Consider the following 17,028-nt stretch of genomic DNA (forward strand, 5'->3'; position numbering starts at 1 on the left):
AGAGGGTGCACTTTCTAATTACCACTGTAATAATTGTCTAATTCCTTTCCTATTAGTAACCAGAGCTGGTTTCTTTTTCTTCCTTCTGGTTAGGAGATGATTCTGAAACGAGCGGCGGACATCGCAGAGGCCCTCTACACGACAGTGCCGCGGGGGCACAACCAGCTCGCCAGTCTGGGCAGCAGCTCCGTCCACGCCGGCATGATGGCCGTAAACTCCTTCACCGGGTCGGAGGTGGCACAAACGGCCAATCAGGGTGAGCGGAGCATAGCGAGAAATGGTTAAAGCCCGACACGGAGGGAAAAGTGACAGGAGTCTAATTTATTTTCCTCTTTCTGAGGCGGATAGTAAAAATGAGTAGTGCAATGGAAATTTTATTTTTCATGTGGGAAATATAGCGGGGGGTTGATTTAAGAGCGTGGAGCATTGAAGAAAACCTTTAAAATGCGGGACAGGGGAAGGAGAGCGGGGATGGCGGGCGGCAGTGGGAACGAGGAGGGGGGGAAACTCGAAAGGAGCAAAGAATGGCTGTGAAAGAGTGAGGAATGGAGAAAAAGAGAGTCATGGATGGAGTACGATAGAGAAAAATGAGTGGGCCCTTAGGGTGTGTATATCAGACTGGGGTCGGCCCTTGTCTGACAGAGAGAGATGTGGGTGCAGTCAGTGGTGATTCATCACATGTATCAGGGGAGCGAGAGGAGAGCGGATGGACCTGCCTCTGGATCGCGTCTCAATAATTCCAAAGAGCTTCTTCTGCCCTCCGTCTTCATCTGGAAACATCTGCAGCTACAAGGCAAACAAGGGAGGTCAGCTGCTTATCTCATAGACCGTAGCTTGTATCATGTGAGGTGAGAATGGGGGAGAATGGATGCTAATTATGGAAGAGTAGTGCGCTGGAGGAAAAAAAAAAAGACGACGGTAATAAAAAAGAAAAAAGGAAAATACTTTCACTTCCAGCTGTTTTTCCTCCGGCGTCAGCATGTTGAACCTGAGAAGTCTATTCATCGTCTTCCTTACTACACTGTCCACCTTGTACTCACTCCTTCAAGTGAAGGAGCTCTCCAACCTATCAGAAATACAGGCTTCATTCTTTATAAATTACAGCAAGGCTGTGGAAGCACTTTAGTGTTAATTGCCTTGTCAATGCATCTAAAACTGGAGGGAAGCCAGCGGGGTTAAAGGCCTCTTGTTTCAGTTGTCGGATCTCTAATATCATTCTTCTTCCACTCTGTTCATTGCTTTCGCGCTTTGCCATATGTTGTGTAAGAGGTTTTTTTTTTTTTTTTCTTAAGAAATCTTGTTGGCTCATATTGCTGCATTCATCAGACTTGTACGGAGTTGAGTACTTGGCAGGCTTGCATGAAATCTTTCTCTATTTTCCCTCCATCTGCTTTACCATCTAACACAAATCTTTCTGTCTTTCCTTTTTTTTCTCCCTGTCCATAGGTTTCAGTAGAAGCACAAGCAGTGTGTCCCCTCATGGTTATGTCCCCAGCTCCACACCTCAGCAGGGCAGCTACAGCTCTGTCTCCACTAGCATGAATGGCTACGCTAATTCTGGCATGGCAACCCTGGGCACTTCACCCAACTTCCTCAATGGATCAGCAGGCAACTCGCCCTATGCTAGTGAGTAAATACATCACATCTTTCAATCTAGAGAGGTGGGAAAAGACTGACCTCCCCCCCCATCCTCCCACCTCACTGCCGCCCAAAAAAAGATTGTTGAGGCAAAAACTTCAGTAATTATTTTTTTAAAAGAAAAAAAAAACATCCTGGTCATGATTAGACTGCTAACTACTTAAGTTTAGGTGAAACTGTCATAGGTAAAAAAAAAAAATCCCAGATAAGCCCCCAAATCTGTAGCAAAAAAATAAACAAAAAAACTGCAATATAAAAAATATGTAAAATAAGAAAAGAAAAGGAGCAAAAGAAAAGGAAAAAAAACAAGAATCCAAAATGGTTGTCTGGTTTAAATCCAAACCCAACTCCCAAAATTGTTGTGGCAGAAAGATTAGTATTGAGATGGGAAAACAAATCTTGTATTTTAGTCTGACATAAACAGAAAAGAAACTGAAGAAAAACTAAGAGTGACCATGTTTATACAGCTAGTTATAGGCCTCTGGACTCCTAAAATTGTTGCACAAGAAGCTTCAGTAATGCAACAGAAAGACAAACTTGCCCAAGTATTTACTAAGGAAAGCAGTGAAGAGAAAAAAATAATTTCCATGTCCAGCATGACCTTCTGCCCCCTTTTAATTCTCAATCATTTCCACTTCTTATTAAAAATTAAGAATAAAATGTTTTATTATTATTCTCATTGTGGTTTCTACCCAATCAGTTATTTCCTACGTAACAGAATACGTTTTTGAGACAGACTGAGAAAAAAAGTGAGATCAAGAGTTGACTCTGAAGTATTACAGTTCAGCTGGGTCATCTGTTTCTTTAAGGGCAGAGTCAAACACAAATCCCTGGTTTATTGGCCAGGAGAGCATATCACCTAGCACCCCCCTTCGAAATACACACACATATCCGGCCCACTTCTGTGCACACACTTTCACCCCCTACATTAAAGACCCTTGATTAAATCAATAAACTAATTGCTAGAGAAGCAATTCCATTTCAGCTCTTTGATTCCTGAGTGTTAACAAGTATTTTAACAGGCTCATCGGCCCCACACAGACACTTTCAATCAATGGCCCCTCGGCCTGCCTTTGTAGGTCCAATTTTCATTAATTGATTAGTTAGGCCCCTTCATAAATGGATTATGACTTTATTGCAAAGGATTTGTCAGGAAGAGCCATAAAAGCTAAGTGTTGGATAATAACAACAATAAAAGCAGACGCAGGTATCAGAGGGCAGGTGAAATACGACTCAGCTGATTGTAAAATCACTGAGGGGGAAAATGCTGTTAGTGTATTAGCAGACAAAAGACAAACCTGGCAGAAATGAATGGATGGGGCAGGTAAAGGCGGTATTTTTTGTTTGTTGCTCATTTTTGCGCATTCTTGTAAATGCAACTGAAGGCTTCAGTTTAATTGCAGTTTCACGAAAGTTTTTGAAGCTTTGCTCAAAACTGATCTGCTGTTGAATCTAATAACTTTCTACCATTAAAGCTACACGACGACATGAAGCCCTGAGATATTTGAGTTCCTAATGGCTCATGTTCTATTAATACAATATATTTTACATTATATTTAAACTTTATATGGGTGACTTTTTTTTTAGTCAGTGTTTAAGTCTAAAGAAGTCTGAATCATTGGTTTAAACCAGCTGCAGTGAAGGTATCATTGCTAACTTTGGCTAACTTGCAGCTGATAAAATCCGCTCTGATCATTAACAAAGCAGCTTATTTCCATTGATGACCTGTATTCAGAAACTTTGGACACTTTGTTTGAATGACAGCTCATTAATTTGCATAATAAATTATATGATCTATAAAGTGATTTTCTTATTTTTTCAGCCGTTAACAAATTTCTCGCCAAATGAAATGTTTGCTATCGCTAATCATTTAAGAACTTCATAGCAGCATTGCCATCTTAGGCACTTTGATGTGATAATTAAAACCCTTCAAGCGACACATTTTCTAAAGAACAACGAGTCACAAACCCAGCATTGTTTTCTGACGTAAAAGCACCTGTCTTTTTTTTTTTTGTCCTCTCTGCTCATTGAACATGATGCCGAAGCACTCACAGGCAGCCCAGTCTTCACACAGCTGCAGTCAGAGCGGTAGTTCCTTAAACCTCCACAATCAAACTTGAAATGAATCACTCATACATGACGCCTCTACTGGAGAATCAGTCGGAAAAAAACATTTCTAAAAACAAAAACTAAGCAACTCACCAATTGTTTTCTTTACCAGTCCCCACTCCAGATAGAGGAGCAAAGTTTGATTTGTGAAATTAAAAATGAAACCAAATACACAGATGAAGGCTTATTCGTGTTTCTGAATATATTTAGGATGGTTTATGCATTTTTTGGCCACACCACAGTGTTATTCCACTCTCCTATTGTTTTCATTACAATTATATAATACTGCAAGTGATGATGTCAACTTGTGTTTTTTGGATCTCCATTTATTTTTCTTAAGAGATAGCAAGATGCTTTATAACAGATAATAAAAAATAGCTAGTAAGCAGAATAAAAAAATATTTTTAAAATGTGGTCACATTAGCAAAACCAACCACTACCTTATTAAAGTTAAGACATTCAACAAATGTGAATGTTGGGGAGAAAAAACAAACATATGTGTTTAGATGTGGTTGAAAACATTTAATTAAAACTTTTCAACCAGAAATGTTGCGACGGCCACCGGGGCAGAACTTAACCCAAACAAAGCATGTATAACTGCTCCAACTGTGGTGAAGATATCAAAAGTCTCAATAGATCTATTTTTCCAGTGAGCAGATGCTATTCTCTTGTATTTTGTAATTGCTGAAACCAAACTGACTCTTGGATTTGGGTGGAAATCTCACAGATCTTCTGGATTAAACAGGATATTAAAGTGAACGTCTCCAAAAACATTACGGAGAAGTTAAGGAGATGCCAACCTTTTGAGCCCCGGATGAGTCATCAAAACAGACTGATTAGAAGAGAAGGAAGGGAGCTCTAGGTTGTTTGCTTTCACGTTTACCACAAATGTCCCATTACCCAAGTAACTGCACAGTAAAATACAAGGCTGGTAAAAACAATCTGAGTCAGTTGATCTGAGTTCAAAACATTATCCCTCCTGCCATCATCCATTGACCAGTCCCTTTCTGTTCATCCCGTTTGCCTGTCCTCTGCCCTCGGCCTTCTCTCTAACCCCCCCGTTTCTGTCTTCAACTCTGTCTGCTCTTCCCTGCCCTTCCCCCTCTACGGTCCCACATAAACACGCCTTCCTGCCCGTTTTTCCTCTCTCAGTCGTCCCATCCAGCCCGACCATGGCGTCCTCAACCAGCCTGGCGTCCAACTGCAGCAGCTCCTCCGGCATCTTCTCCTTCTCTCCAGCCAACATGGTCTCCGCCGCCGTCAAGCAGAAGAGCGCCTTCGCCCCCGTCGTTCGGCCCCAGAACTCGCCTCCTCCCACCTGCACCAGCGCTAACGCTAACAGCCTGCAAGGTGAGCTGATAAGCAAAGCCATTAGCAAGAGAGGAACTGCCTTTTTACTCTTACTGTGCATCTCTAATAACAGGTTCTCACTTTTACTTACACTTCTTCATCTTATCCTCCCTTTCTTTCTCCTCTTTACCCTTTGTTGTCCCTCTCTTTGCCTTTCTTTCAACCTCCTACTATTCCTCCCCTCTTTAGATCAATCTTTTGTGGATTCTAGCAAGTACTCATCAGCCAGTTCTCTGCAGGGCCTGGCCTTCTCCTGAAGTATGTTATTTATCTATTTCATTTCTTCCCCTACATATTTTTTTTGTATTCTACATTCTTACATTTCTGGTCAGAAGCTTTTTTTTTCTTTTTTTTTCTTGAACTTGGGGCTTTTAATGATGACGTTTGTCATTTATGCAGATGATGAGTGTGTGTAAATTTCTGACCGGAACCGTTTCAGCTGGTCATTTGCAACATGTCACACGGCCTTTATTTGTTTTTTTTGGGGGGGTGTTTTCCCTGCTCTTTTTGGTCAGTCTTGATTTGTCAGTGTGACTGTGCCACACCATATGTGTTGTATTTCCTGTTTTCATTTCCTGCTTCCTGCCTCTGCCCCCGGTGGGTGTCTCTCTGGGGAGGGGCAGGGGAGAGTGTTGAGGTTGTAATGCCACTGCAGGTCATTCTGTTCTCCCATTTCCACTGAATGCAGCACACTGTCCATTCGTCTAGGCAGGATGTTGTACAGCGTTGAGATCCTGAAAGAGAGAAAGAGAGGTAGAGATGATGGATGGGAATCTTTATCAGAGCCCCAAGCTAAGCACTTCCTCGCTTCCTCTGGCGGCGTTGATGAGCGCTGACCACAGTGACCCGAGACCCAATGGCCACCGCGTGCTGATCGCACACGCACGCACGCACACACACAGTTCTGTTAATCCCAACAAGCCAGAGACTCTTATGGAAGAACCAGGGAATTAGTGGATTGAAGGGAGAGTGGGGAATCAATACGAAGCCAATATGTTGTATGAAAAATTCCTTCTTGTGATGGCTTCTGTGTGAGGGGGAAATGAGGAAGGGGGAAAGGGAACTTAGAGGAAGGTGTCAGAATCACACTGATAAACTCAAATATTACTTTTCCTTGAAGTTTAATTTCATCACCTCTGTGGTCACCGTCATGTTTACGTTGCTCTCCGAAACACAGACTTCTCTTACACGGTTTAACCGCTAACAATTAGCTGCTAACAGCTCCGAAAGGCCCGCAAATAGCCGGACCGCGTTGTCGACGTACGCCAAGTTAGCGGCTCGGCAGAGAAAGAAATGTTTTCATTCCTTGGCCTGGAAATGAAGAGATAATGAGGCAAAAAAAAAAAGTCTTTGTTCGCCAGATGCCAGAGTGACTTTCTGTTATGCGACTGTTTTGATGACAGATGAAACCCAGCAATCATGTGACTGACCCCTCTCTCCCTTTCTTCCTCCTTTTACCCCACTTCTCTCCTTCCTTTTGTTTTTCTTTTTCTTCTCTCTCTCTCGCCAAGCAGCAATCCCTGGGATGATTGTTCCACCCATGTAGAGAATGTGGGAAGCTGGAGATTTTTGGGGAGAGCGTTGAGAGGAAAAGGCACAGTAGCGGAGTCTGGCGAGCCTCTGCTGCTCTCCAGAGCTTCAGTGAAGGAAGCAAAGATAAGACGCTGGACTATAAAACTCAGGCCTGTCCAATGGGATATCATCGGAATTGGATGTGGAAGAAGATAAAGGGGACATATTGAGCCTTTGTGATGTTTCTTTTTTTTGTTTTTTGGGGTTTTTTCCCCTTTTTTTTGGTCAAATTAGTGTAGCATCTCTGACACCATGTCGGATGGAGTGTAAAGAGACTGATCGCTTGCCCACAGTGTGACACTGACCTCATGAAAAGAGCATTTATTTATCTTGATGTTTATGGCTGGAAGCTTTGGGTTTGATTACGGAAACCACACCTCCCATACCTTCCCCCCCACCACCCACCCACTCCTCGCCGTTTTGCGCCCAGTACCGTCCATGAAGTTCTCCATTTGACTCGCACGGGTCTGCAACACAATACGCAAAGAAAATCGTAGAAGAGAACCAATTCCACCATCGATATTTGCTGCTAATTCTCTCACAAATCTAAAGAGTTGTCCTTTAAAAATACCCCCACCCGCCTTCTGTGTTTTAGGTTCCCTTCCGCGTTTTGTTTGTTTGTATGAATTTTTGATAAAACTGTGAGGATTGAGCTGTTTGCAATATGCTTTTCTCTGCTTTATCGTGTGAAGGAAAAGGTGAAGATTTTACCTTTTGTTTTTTTTCTTTTCGTTTGGAGATGTTAGTAAAGACTTGAAAAGCCGGAGGATGCGCGCGTCCAGCCAGCACTGTTACTGAAGGAGCCTAGCAATGATCAAATTTAAAAAAAAAAAAAAAAAAAGTGTGATATATGTGATATATTTTTGTATATATTAAATAAAAAGTTGACTTTTGTTCCTTTTTTAAAAAAATAAATAAAAATCTGGCATCTCGTTTCCTTTCGCGGTAGCTATAGTTTGGGATGTGAGCATTAAAACGTCTTATGGCAGCTTCTCAGTACAGACAATAGATTTTTTTTTTCTGTGTTGTCAATATCTCATCTGCAAAACACGGATTTGGATTCGAAAAAAAGAAAAGGGGGAGTCCTGTAAAATATTCTATAAATAATGTATTTATCCTGTGTATGTACATTGACTTTCACCATCGTTTAGTTGTGTTGTGTACGTTTAATGCAAGTAATTGAACATATGTCACAGTCTTTTGCTTTGTTACTGTTGTCTCCCACTATTTAAATGTGACTGTTTTAATTGATTTTTTGACTGTTTTCTTTTTTTTGCATTGATAAACTTCTTTTGTTTTTCTCTCATTCAAAACATGCCATTGTCTATTTTTGTATTATTTGTAAGTTAATAAAAACAAAATCTGTTTTTTTTTTTTTTTCTTATAAAAATGTTTATTGTACGGCAAAAAAGTAGCATCTTTACAGAGTATTTGGTTGAAGTAGATTTTTTTAAGAATATAAACACACATTAATATATACTGTAAATCTATATCTTTTTGTTTGAACCTTCGAGGCTTTTAGATGGATACTGTTCTTGATCTGATAATATGCATGGGTTCATCTCTTGAATGATTGCCTTGTGTGTGTGTGTGTGTGTGTGTGTGTGTGTGTGTGTGTGTGTGTGTGTGTGTGTGTGTGTGTGTGTGTGTGTGTGTGTGTGTGTTGGTATGCGTGTGCGTGTGGAAACCAAGAGACTTAAGGAAACGTTTGGTTTATTCTTTTGTTGTGTTCTCTTTCTTCCTCCCTTTGTTCCTTCTTTTATGTTATTTATGCCTGCTTACATCTACTATCTATATACTCTTTCTTTTTTTTTCTGTCACTGTAATCCTTACCAGCAGTCTAGATGCCTTAACAATGCAAACCCTTTTTCTTCGTTCAATCACATGTACAGTTTTCTACCCTTCACCACAACTCATGTTGCCACAGAGGAATTCACGAGAACTTTGGGGACAAAGCACAAAACCCGCTCTGTTCGGTGCTGAAGCCAGACTAGAATACAAAGAGCCATAACTCAACGATCTCACACACCCCGATGTACTATAATGCTGCGGCGATGGCATGCTTTGAAACAGGCACTCGGAGAAGACTGACTCCTCCATGCTTGCTGCACATTAGCGTTGAAAGAAATTGGTTCTTTTTTCTTTTTTTTTTCAATTGGGAAACGATTTCAACAGCACGACGGTGAATTTTATTTTTATTTTTTCACAACAAAAAGTAGTACTTTTTGAACTTTTAGGCGAGCACTGTCACGGCACAATTTTAATATCCGACCTGCGCCGGCCTCATGGCTAAGTCAAAAAGAACGGCAGCACACGAAGGCCCCCCCCCACACACCCCTGTCAGCCATTTCCGTCGTTTCCTCTTTGTCTCTGCCGTGTGTCTTCAAGCTGTTGCTGGACGAGGAGGGGTTGGGGGGCGAATGGGGGCTTTTCTCTCTTCGCTTTTCGTTTCTAGGGGCCTGGTTTTGTTAAAGTGACTAGAGAGGATCGTTTTAGCGGTGGGGCCTGCTGACAGACAAGTGTTTTTCAGGCACTTATGTTCCTGTACCCGCCCGGGCCGGGGCGCGTAGGGGAGTTTGGGTTTAAAAGGGGGTTTGGGGGTGGGAGTTGGGGTGGTGGCTGGTCTGTTTCAGATAATCTACAGAGGTCTGTTGTCATACAATGGCATCTTTGTAAGCAAAGTTCCATCCTGGACATGAATATCAGTAGTGGGTGACAAAGTTTTGTATTTAGGTAACAAACAAGAACAAAAAACAAAAAAAAGATGCAAACCAAATAGCTGGTGTCTATTTTTTTCCTCTGTTTGTCTTTGACTGCAAATACACTGAACAGCTCTATAATATAAGGGAATTAAAAAAAATCTACTGTATAGATTGTTATTGTTTTTGATGAAAACTGAGCTGTAAGATAACTTTTGGACTCTCACGATGTTAATTAAAGTTACCTCTTGTCTGTGACTCTTGTCAGGTGTCTGTTTTTTTTGTTTTTTTACTTCATATGACGCGCATTGAGATGTGATTCTGTTTTCAGCCGGCTGCCTTTAGCTTTGATCTAAATCATGTTTCTTTTAGGAATGAAAATTGAAACAAATTGAGCCTTGTTCCATTCAAGATCAAACTTTTTTCCGAAGCATTCTTTGTCATTTTTGCTTTGTGAGAAGGTCCTGCGAAACATTTCAGGAAATGGGTCAGAATATTACAGAAACTACGTCAGGCCTTCATATGGAAATGTTAGGTGGCTAATGAAATGCCTGTAAAATAAATTTAAAAAAGAGGAGTTTAAGCTTAACGCTTGCTGTTTGGTCAGAGTTTTAGTTATCAACTCATTGTAAATATGTACAAAAAATCCTATAAATCACTCCACTTGACCTAGACCGATTTCTTCGAAACTCATAAAATACTGCGTTGGTAAAAAAAAATAAATAAATAAATAAATGGCCATTTAACAATGATGATGACTTTAAAATTGAACGCTTGTTTATTATTTACCTGCATGTAGCAAAATCTCGGAGATGCACTGAAGTGGTTTTTGAAGAGAACCAGGCTGGACAGTAATGGTCCGATTTGATTTTCAGTTACCAGTTATGTAACTTAAAACGGCTGCATCATTCACCACAAACGCACATACTGCACATCTCTAAGCATACCAGTCAGACCAGCAGCACCGTCTACTCCACGCCATATTTCCACTCAGCACTTGAGAGCAGTTTCTATGTCAGTTTGTTGTAATGTGTTCGGTCTTGGTTGCTTTGGTAAAGGTGGGACTGGTTCCTGTGCTGTGTCAGTGGCAGGTTTGCTCTTCAAGCAGCAGAAAATGCAACATTCCCCCTTGAATTAACGTCACATCGGGCCGTATCTGACTTAGGCAACCAACTGGGTGAGCCGCAGCGACTCTGGCAACGCAAAAATGGCGACAGAACAGAGAGGAATAAAGCAACAACAACAACAAAAAAAAGAGTAGCGTGGAACCAGGGAGACAACAAGGGAGGAAAAAGTAAGTAACAATGGTGATAGTAAAACAGTTTGATGAAATACATAGTACTAAATAATAAGATTCAAAGTGAAGAAATGCATGACTAGTGGGTTCACAGCCACATTGGAAGCAAATGTGGCATCTTTTAGTTGCTATATGCACTAAGAATGCAAGCATGTAGACGTGTGACTGTGGCAGACACGGACAAAAACAACAACAATCTAAAACTTAGTACCCGATTTATTTGCGCAAAGTCACGAAGTTAATTCCTCTGTTCTGTTTTTGCACTTTCTCCACTTTAGCTTCCATAATAGCTCTGAAATTGTTTGGCTGCGTGGTCGGCCATGATATGATCTGTCTCGGTTGTTGTTTTGACCAGAACAGATGAAATACTTAGGCATCCATGTTGAAAATCTGTTCAAAATGGCCCCGCCAACGTAGCGTTCGCAAAACCCAACAAATCGCTTTAAAATGCGCTTCATTTCCTCAATCCCAGCTGCATGTGCTCAACATCTACTGTCAGTCATTCCAACCCTGTGTGAAATCAAACATCACCCAGATGTTTACGATTTGAAAGTAACACTTTGTTTTTGGTACACACATATATATCTATATCTATATCTCCTGTTGGGATTTGAAGTGTAACTTTGCAGTTGTTGAGATGAAAATGTCCCTCTATCTGCAAGAATCCACAAAAGGCGAAGCATTGAAAAGGTGAACTGAAGAACAAACCGATAATTCCGCTTAGTGTGTATTTATCTTGACATCACACAAGAATTAGCTAACTCCATGGAGCTAACGCTACTCCATATAGCATTAGCTATGGAGTAGCGTTAGCAACTTGACAGATTGTGAAGGATTTACAACAAAATAGCGAAACAAATGGAAAAACTGACCATTTATAGGGAACTTACTATAGATTTTTGTTTTTTAAGGTCTTAGGTGAATCCTTTCCTTTTAAATAGAACTGTCTTGTACAAACAGCTGACAGGCATCCAAAGAGGATGAGAGTTGGGGAAATGGGTAATTCCACAGGTCAGAAATAGGGCCGCGCCCCACCCAGCCCCCTCCGCCAGCCTGCTCTCTCTAATGAATCTAATTCATTAATGCATTACCGATGGCATGGTGAACATGGTTAGCCTGACAAGTTTCCTCCTAAACATATTAGTTAATGATGATTCCAAGGTTATTAATTGCAGAGGCACCAGCCCACCATAATTGAGTCATCATTTGCATACCCGGTCATCAGCAGAAAATTAATTTCTTTTTTATTTTGTGCATATCCAATTTAGGAGGCCGCGATTGGATTAGGTCGTGAAAATTGCGGCGACCGGGATTCTGCTGACCTCAAAGTATTCCAGGGTCTTCACGGTAACCGGAGATTTCCGTAATGCCAAAAGTAAAGGGGGGGAGGGGGAGCGAAGGGGGGAAGGGGAGAGAGCGAGAGGACCTGATGAAGTAAAGATTCGCATAAACACACAAGGAGGGATTGTTTGTGTTCGCCTACTTAATTGCCCAAAGGTTTATAGCTGCAGAGGGCTCTCTTCCCACTACATCTAATAACAGAGTTAATAGTTTGCTGACAAACTGTAAAGTGGTAGGTAGAGTGCATGATTTTCTAGCAGTAAGAGGAAGATTATTGAATTATGGAGTTTACACACTTAGTCCTCAGGAAAATGAGTTCTATGGGCCTAATGTTTCTGATTAGCGGACCCAAGCATCGATGCGGAGTTGCACCGAGCAGCTCCAGGGATTCAGCTTCGCCTCCACCTCCCCATCCGGCTCCCCCCAAATGCTGAGCAGCACACGCACATTCAAACTCCCGCTCATAAATCATAAATACACCCTGACAAAAGGTGAAGTCATTTTTTTTTTTCTTTGTTTTTTTTTTTTTTTGCTCTTTATTTCCAGCTGGTTTTCAGGCTCGGATAGACTGGTCAGTGTGGGAGGAGGACAATGGGAGTGGGAGGCCGAGGGCAGCGGCGGAGCCAGCAGACCTCGGCACTCCGGGGACCTAGCATTAAAAGGCACCATTCCTGCAGAGGGGCCCCCCCGACACATCAAGAGGGGTGCTGTTCAGGAGCCGGGAGAGTGCTACTAGTATCCTAATGAAATATATTAATGCATATATTCCTCATGCTCCTACTCCGCCTCCTTCCTCCTCTTCTCATTCTCTTCTCCGCATGGACACATGAGGGGAGGAAGAGCGGAGAAGCGCATTTGAAAGAAAAACAGGAGTCCCCATGGGGATCCCGCATACAGAAAAGAAAGGAAAGAAATGGAAAGGAGAGAGGAGTGGGTGTGAGGGGGAGTGTTGGAGGGGGGGGGGTTCAGAAAAGAGGTAGACCTAGACAGTGAGCAAAACACAAGGACTGCTGGAATGAATATTAATAGTGCTCTGAGTTGGAAAATAGTCACATTGGACATTATAGATAGATGTAGACTGGCAATGAGAAGCAGGTTGCATTCCTGGCCCTAGTTTACCGCGTCTGTTCGCATTAGACAAGCATGCGCGGCTCCTTTTCTGCATATCCTCGACGAGCCCTCGCCGCAGGATGAAGGATGTGCGAGAGCAGGCACGCCGGGGATGAGCGTGAACTCACATTTGGGACCGCTCCCCTCCCCTCGCACGGTCGTTTCCCACAATAATTATCCCCGGCGACTGTGGGTGTCGGTCTATGATCTGTGTGGTACCTGTCAGAGGGAGCCCCGGCAGAGCCCGTGCTTTATATTCCCTGTAATTGCTGCTGCTAATTTACCGTGCGTTGGCCTAATGAGAAGGGAGGTGAGGGGCTGGGGTACGTAATGGATGTCAGAGAGATGGAGACAGCGCGACGCATTTCAACACAGTCTGCAGAGAGAGAGAGAGGAAAGAGGGGAGGAGGCCGGCGAACTGTGTGTGTTAAGCAAGCATGTAGAACACTTATCTTTATTGTTTTACTGAAATGAAAAAAGATAAGCTGTTTGCCCTCCCCTCTTCCTTCTTGTCTCTCCACTTCCGTCCTTCCATCTACTGATGATACGGCGGTGGCCGCGGCGAGCGCATTAGTCCGGCTTTTTGCTTCGCAGATTTATGATAAGACCAATTTTAAAAAGGGCATACGGTGCCTTGTGCCACTTAAACCCTTCCACATTTAGTTATGTTAAAGGGTCCGGTGTTTTATACGTTTCCCAGCCACATAGTGCTATTTTATAGCGCCATCAGGTTACCTTCAGTTGTTTTAAACATGCTGTATATATCAAAAATAACTTCAAAGAAACTTGACTTTGCAGCTTGATGCTTTGACATTGGCCCGTGTGTCTTTAAGACGCCCCTACTCTTTCCGACGCTCCGCCTTCGGCAAGTCTTCGCGGTGATTCCTTAGGAGCGCTGGACTGATTAGCTCAGTTCCACCAGGTGTTTGCTGATTGCTGCTGCTGCTAGTCTGGAGGAGCTGAGAGGGGGAGGCGCACTCTGTGAGGTGGAGGTTCGGCTGGAGGTTGCAGCTCCATTGAGGAGCTTTGTGAAAACAAGCGGCGTTTGTGTGAGAGCAACCGATCAAGCGCCCCCTAATGGTTGCTACGGGAGACTCGAGATTTCCTCAAACATGCATGACAGAGTCAAAGCACTCCAGGTATGTTTATGATGAGGAAATAACATCCTTACATTATGTCAGTATTGCATAATACATCCATTCCCCCTTTAAAAAGCACAAACCTCCGTGTATTTCAATCGGTTTTCATGTTATAAATCAATATAAAATAGTGTAGAACTGCAAACGTTAAAAGAATATACAGTTTGATTATTCTTTTTTGTTTTTCAGCCACTTTTCGTTGTAATTACAGCAGCAAGTCATTTGGAGTACGACCAAAGAGTTTAGCACCAAGAGAAAGCGATGCTCTTGTCCAATTTGTCTCGCCTTAAACTCCGATTTGGAGAAGAATATCAACTGGATAGTCTTTCCACAGATTCTGTGTTCAATTTAGGTCTGAACTTTGACTGGACCGACGCTCAGATATGCTTAAATCTAAGCTCTTAAGGTTGCTCCCTCAACTGTGACCATTTACCCTGACATTTTTTTCGGTTTCTCCTGCTGCCACCACCGTGTTACACAGTGGGGATGGTGTGTTCAGGGTATTTTCTCTGATTTATGTTCCTTTTGCCTTTTCTGTCAGTTTAGTTTTTCCTTGGTTTTCATGCTGTTGCTTTGTCCACTAATATCCTCTAACAAACTTCTCAGGCCTACACAAAGCGGCTGGACGTATACTTTGAATAACATAAAGAAGGACTCTTTTTACTAATTAGATGGAGGCATCAAATTAAACAGGGCCAAGTACATCTGCACGACACACTTTACCCATTTTTTCCATGTAAAAATATTGAAAACCTAGACTACGACGACAGGAAATTATTCTTTTCTCACAATAATTCTGCCTCAGTTTGCTGACTAATTATATATTTTTTAAAAATCACAACAATGTCAAAAGCTCAAAGGGGTGCGGATAGCTTTAAACACTGCAGATTATTGACTTCATTTATTCCGATATTAATTAGAGGAAGAAGCAGGTAGCGCAGAGAAATGGCCCCTTTTCTGTTTATCCACAGTCACAGCTGACATTAAACTCGGCGGTAGAGACAGTGCCATATTAATGTCATTCACACTTTGAAGCACCGGCGCTATCTTGTGATGGCGACACGTCCACCCTTCATTTCTCCCTAATGAGGTCACGACAGAGGCCAGCGGTTTCAGCAGGCGCACACACCTCTGTTTGTCATCTGCGCTCACACACACACCCGATCTCCTGACAAGTGCTGGATTGACGGGGTCGCTGTTGATTGATGCGCCGCGGTTCCTCCACATGTTCTACAGCTCAGTCATTTAATTATGTTTCCCAAGCATCATTAAGTACCATTATATTCTATCATATTCTAATGAGAGAGGTTGCCAGTCACAGGACAAGCTAATTGGTGATTAATGTTGTGTATCAGTGAGAGACATACGCAAGATTGGCCATTTAATGACACAGCTCTGTATTTAAGTGCTGAATATGGGGAAAAAACACAAACAGACGGAGGGGGAAATTGCGGCGACTGGACGAAATCAAAACAGATATTACCTCCTAAAGGACTAATCTCACACACGCACACGCTAACACACACATGTCCTGCATTATTTCCTGAATTGTTCACCCTTTTAGATACATTACGCACACTTACACAGAAAATGCTTGAACCCCTCTCTGGAAACATAACTCACCTGCTCCTCCAGATTAACCACTAACTCAGTATTGATGCACCGCCTCACAGGTACACACACACACGCACACACACACACACACACAAACATCCTCATCCAGTATTGACATGCCGCGCGGCTGTAGGTGTTTCCATTTAAGGTCAGTCAATTGCCTTAAGTATGTAATGTTAGGAGGGGGGTCCGTAAACATGTCAAATTAGCAGTAATGAATGAGCAGACACCGGCGACGGAGAGGGGGGGCCGCTGTCAGGGCGCGGCGCTCAGGACAATACATTACCCTGAGTTATCCTAGCCTGCCCTCTTTGTAACACACACATTGACTGAGCAGACACGGGGCGTAAACTAGTGGGACCCATTCAGTAGTCACACACACTGCTTTAATGGGCTGTGGGCCTGATTGGTGTCCAGGAGATGGAAAACTAAGAAGAAGAAAAAAAAAAAAAAACTCCTGACAAAGAGTGGACATGATGTTAAATGTAGGAAAGTTTAGAGTTTGAAGGTTAGCAGATTAGGTTGTTTACTTCTGCTTTCCAAAGTCAAAAAAATCTACTCTCAAGTTGCCGATGAAGGGAATCAACATTCTTGCATCAGACGGCCGTCAAGACAGAATCGCCGCAGGTTATGAGTTCTGATCATCATCCTTATAGCCTAATCACAGTAGCAACAAATAAAATCTCTGTCTTGCATTTCTATGGTGGAGGATGATATACTGTCTTAAAAAAAAGATAACATTTATAAACTACGCTTCTATGCATTTGACTCTTTAGTATAAACATGTAAGATTTCCAGATAAAGCGGACTGCCACGGATTTTTGGCACATGTTGCAAAATTTCATGGCTTCCGTATCACAACACCATGCTTTGTGTTTAGCATGTATGTGGGCCAATGAAGCATCATTTACACAACTTACTCCAATACAGCATTGAAGACAAAATAGTACCACGCATCATTATGTAGACTTCCAGCGCTGATGTTGATTTACTCACTTCAGCATGCTGGAGGCTAGAAACTGAAAGTAAAACTGAGTTTCTGAATAAGTTGACTAAACGTTAATGAAATATTTTTTGAACCAGCACCAACACTGTGATTTTATCCACTCATGATCGCAGTGAAACAGCTCTGTTCAATCCAGGAATGTATCAGAAGCTG

The 17,028-nt window shown here is 42.3% G+C and overlaps 1 protein-coding gene and 1 long non-coding RNA gene across 4 annotated transcripts in view; one reads left to right on the forward strand and one right to left on the reverse strand.

Moving 5' to 3' along the window:
• Positions 1-9,626, forward strand: part of LOC103470973 (transcription factor COE1-like) — a 76,145-nt gene extending 66,519 nt beyond the window's left edge. Inside the window, exons 13-17 of one of the 3 annotated variants that reach the window (XM_081611350.1) lie at positions 94-256; positions 1,447-1,626; positions 4,900-5,097; positions 5,287-5,355; positions 6,612-9,626. In XM_081611350.1, the coding sequence (XP_081467476.1) occupies positions 94-256; positions 1,447-1,626; positions 4,900-5,097; positions 5,287-5,354 (609 nt within the window). In that variant the 3' untranslated portion in view covers position 5,355; positions 6,612-9,626. Of the gene's footprint in view, positions 1-93; positions 257-1,446; positions 1,627-4,747; positions 5,098-5,286; positions 5,356-6,611 lie in introns of those variants that run through there. The other 2 variants (XM_081611351.1, XM_081611352.1) reach the window with 2 other exon arrangements.
• On the reverse strand, positions 5,541-11,553 carry LOC145553029 (uncharacterized). The gene is made up of 2 exons (XR_014089204.1): positions 10,158-11,553; positions 5,541-5,831 (listed from the first exon to the last, which is right to left on the reverse strand). It is a non-coding gene; the product is annotated as an uncharacterized LOC145553029 (long non-coding RNA).
• Between the last annotated feature and the right edge of the window lie 5,475 nt (positions 11,554-17,028).

Source organism: Poecilia reticulata, chromosome 10 (genome assembly GCF_904066995.2).
Source record: "Poecilia reticulata chromosome 10, P_reticulata-male-v2, whole genome shotgun sequence".
Classification (NCBI taxonomy): domain Eukaryota; kingdom Metazoa; phylum Chordata; class Actinopteri; order Cyprinodontiformes; family Poeciliidae; genus Poecilia; species Poecilia reticulata.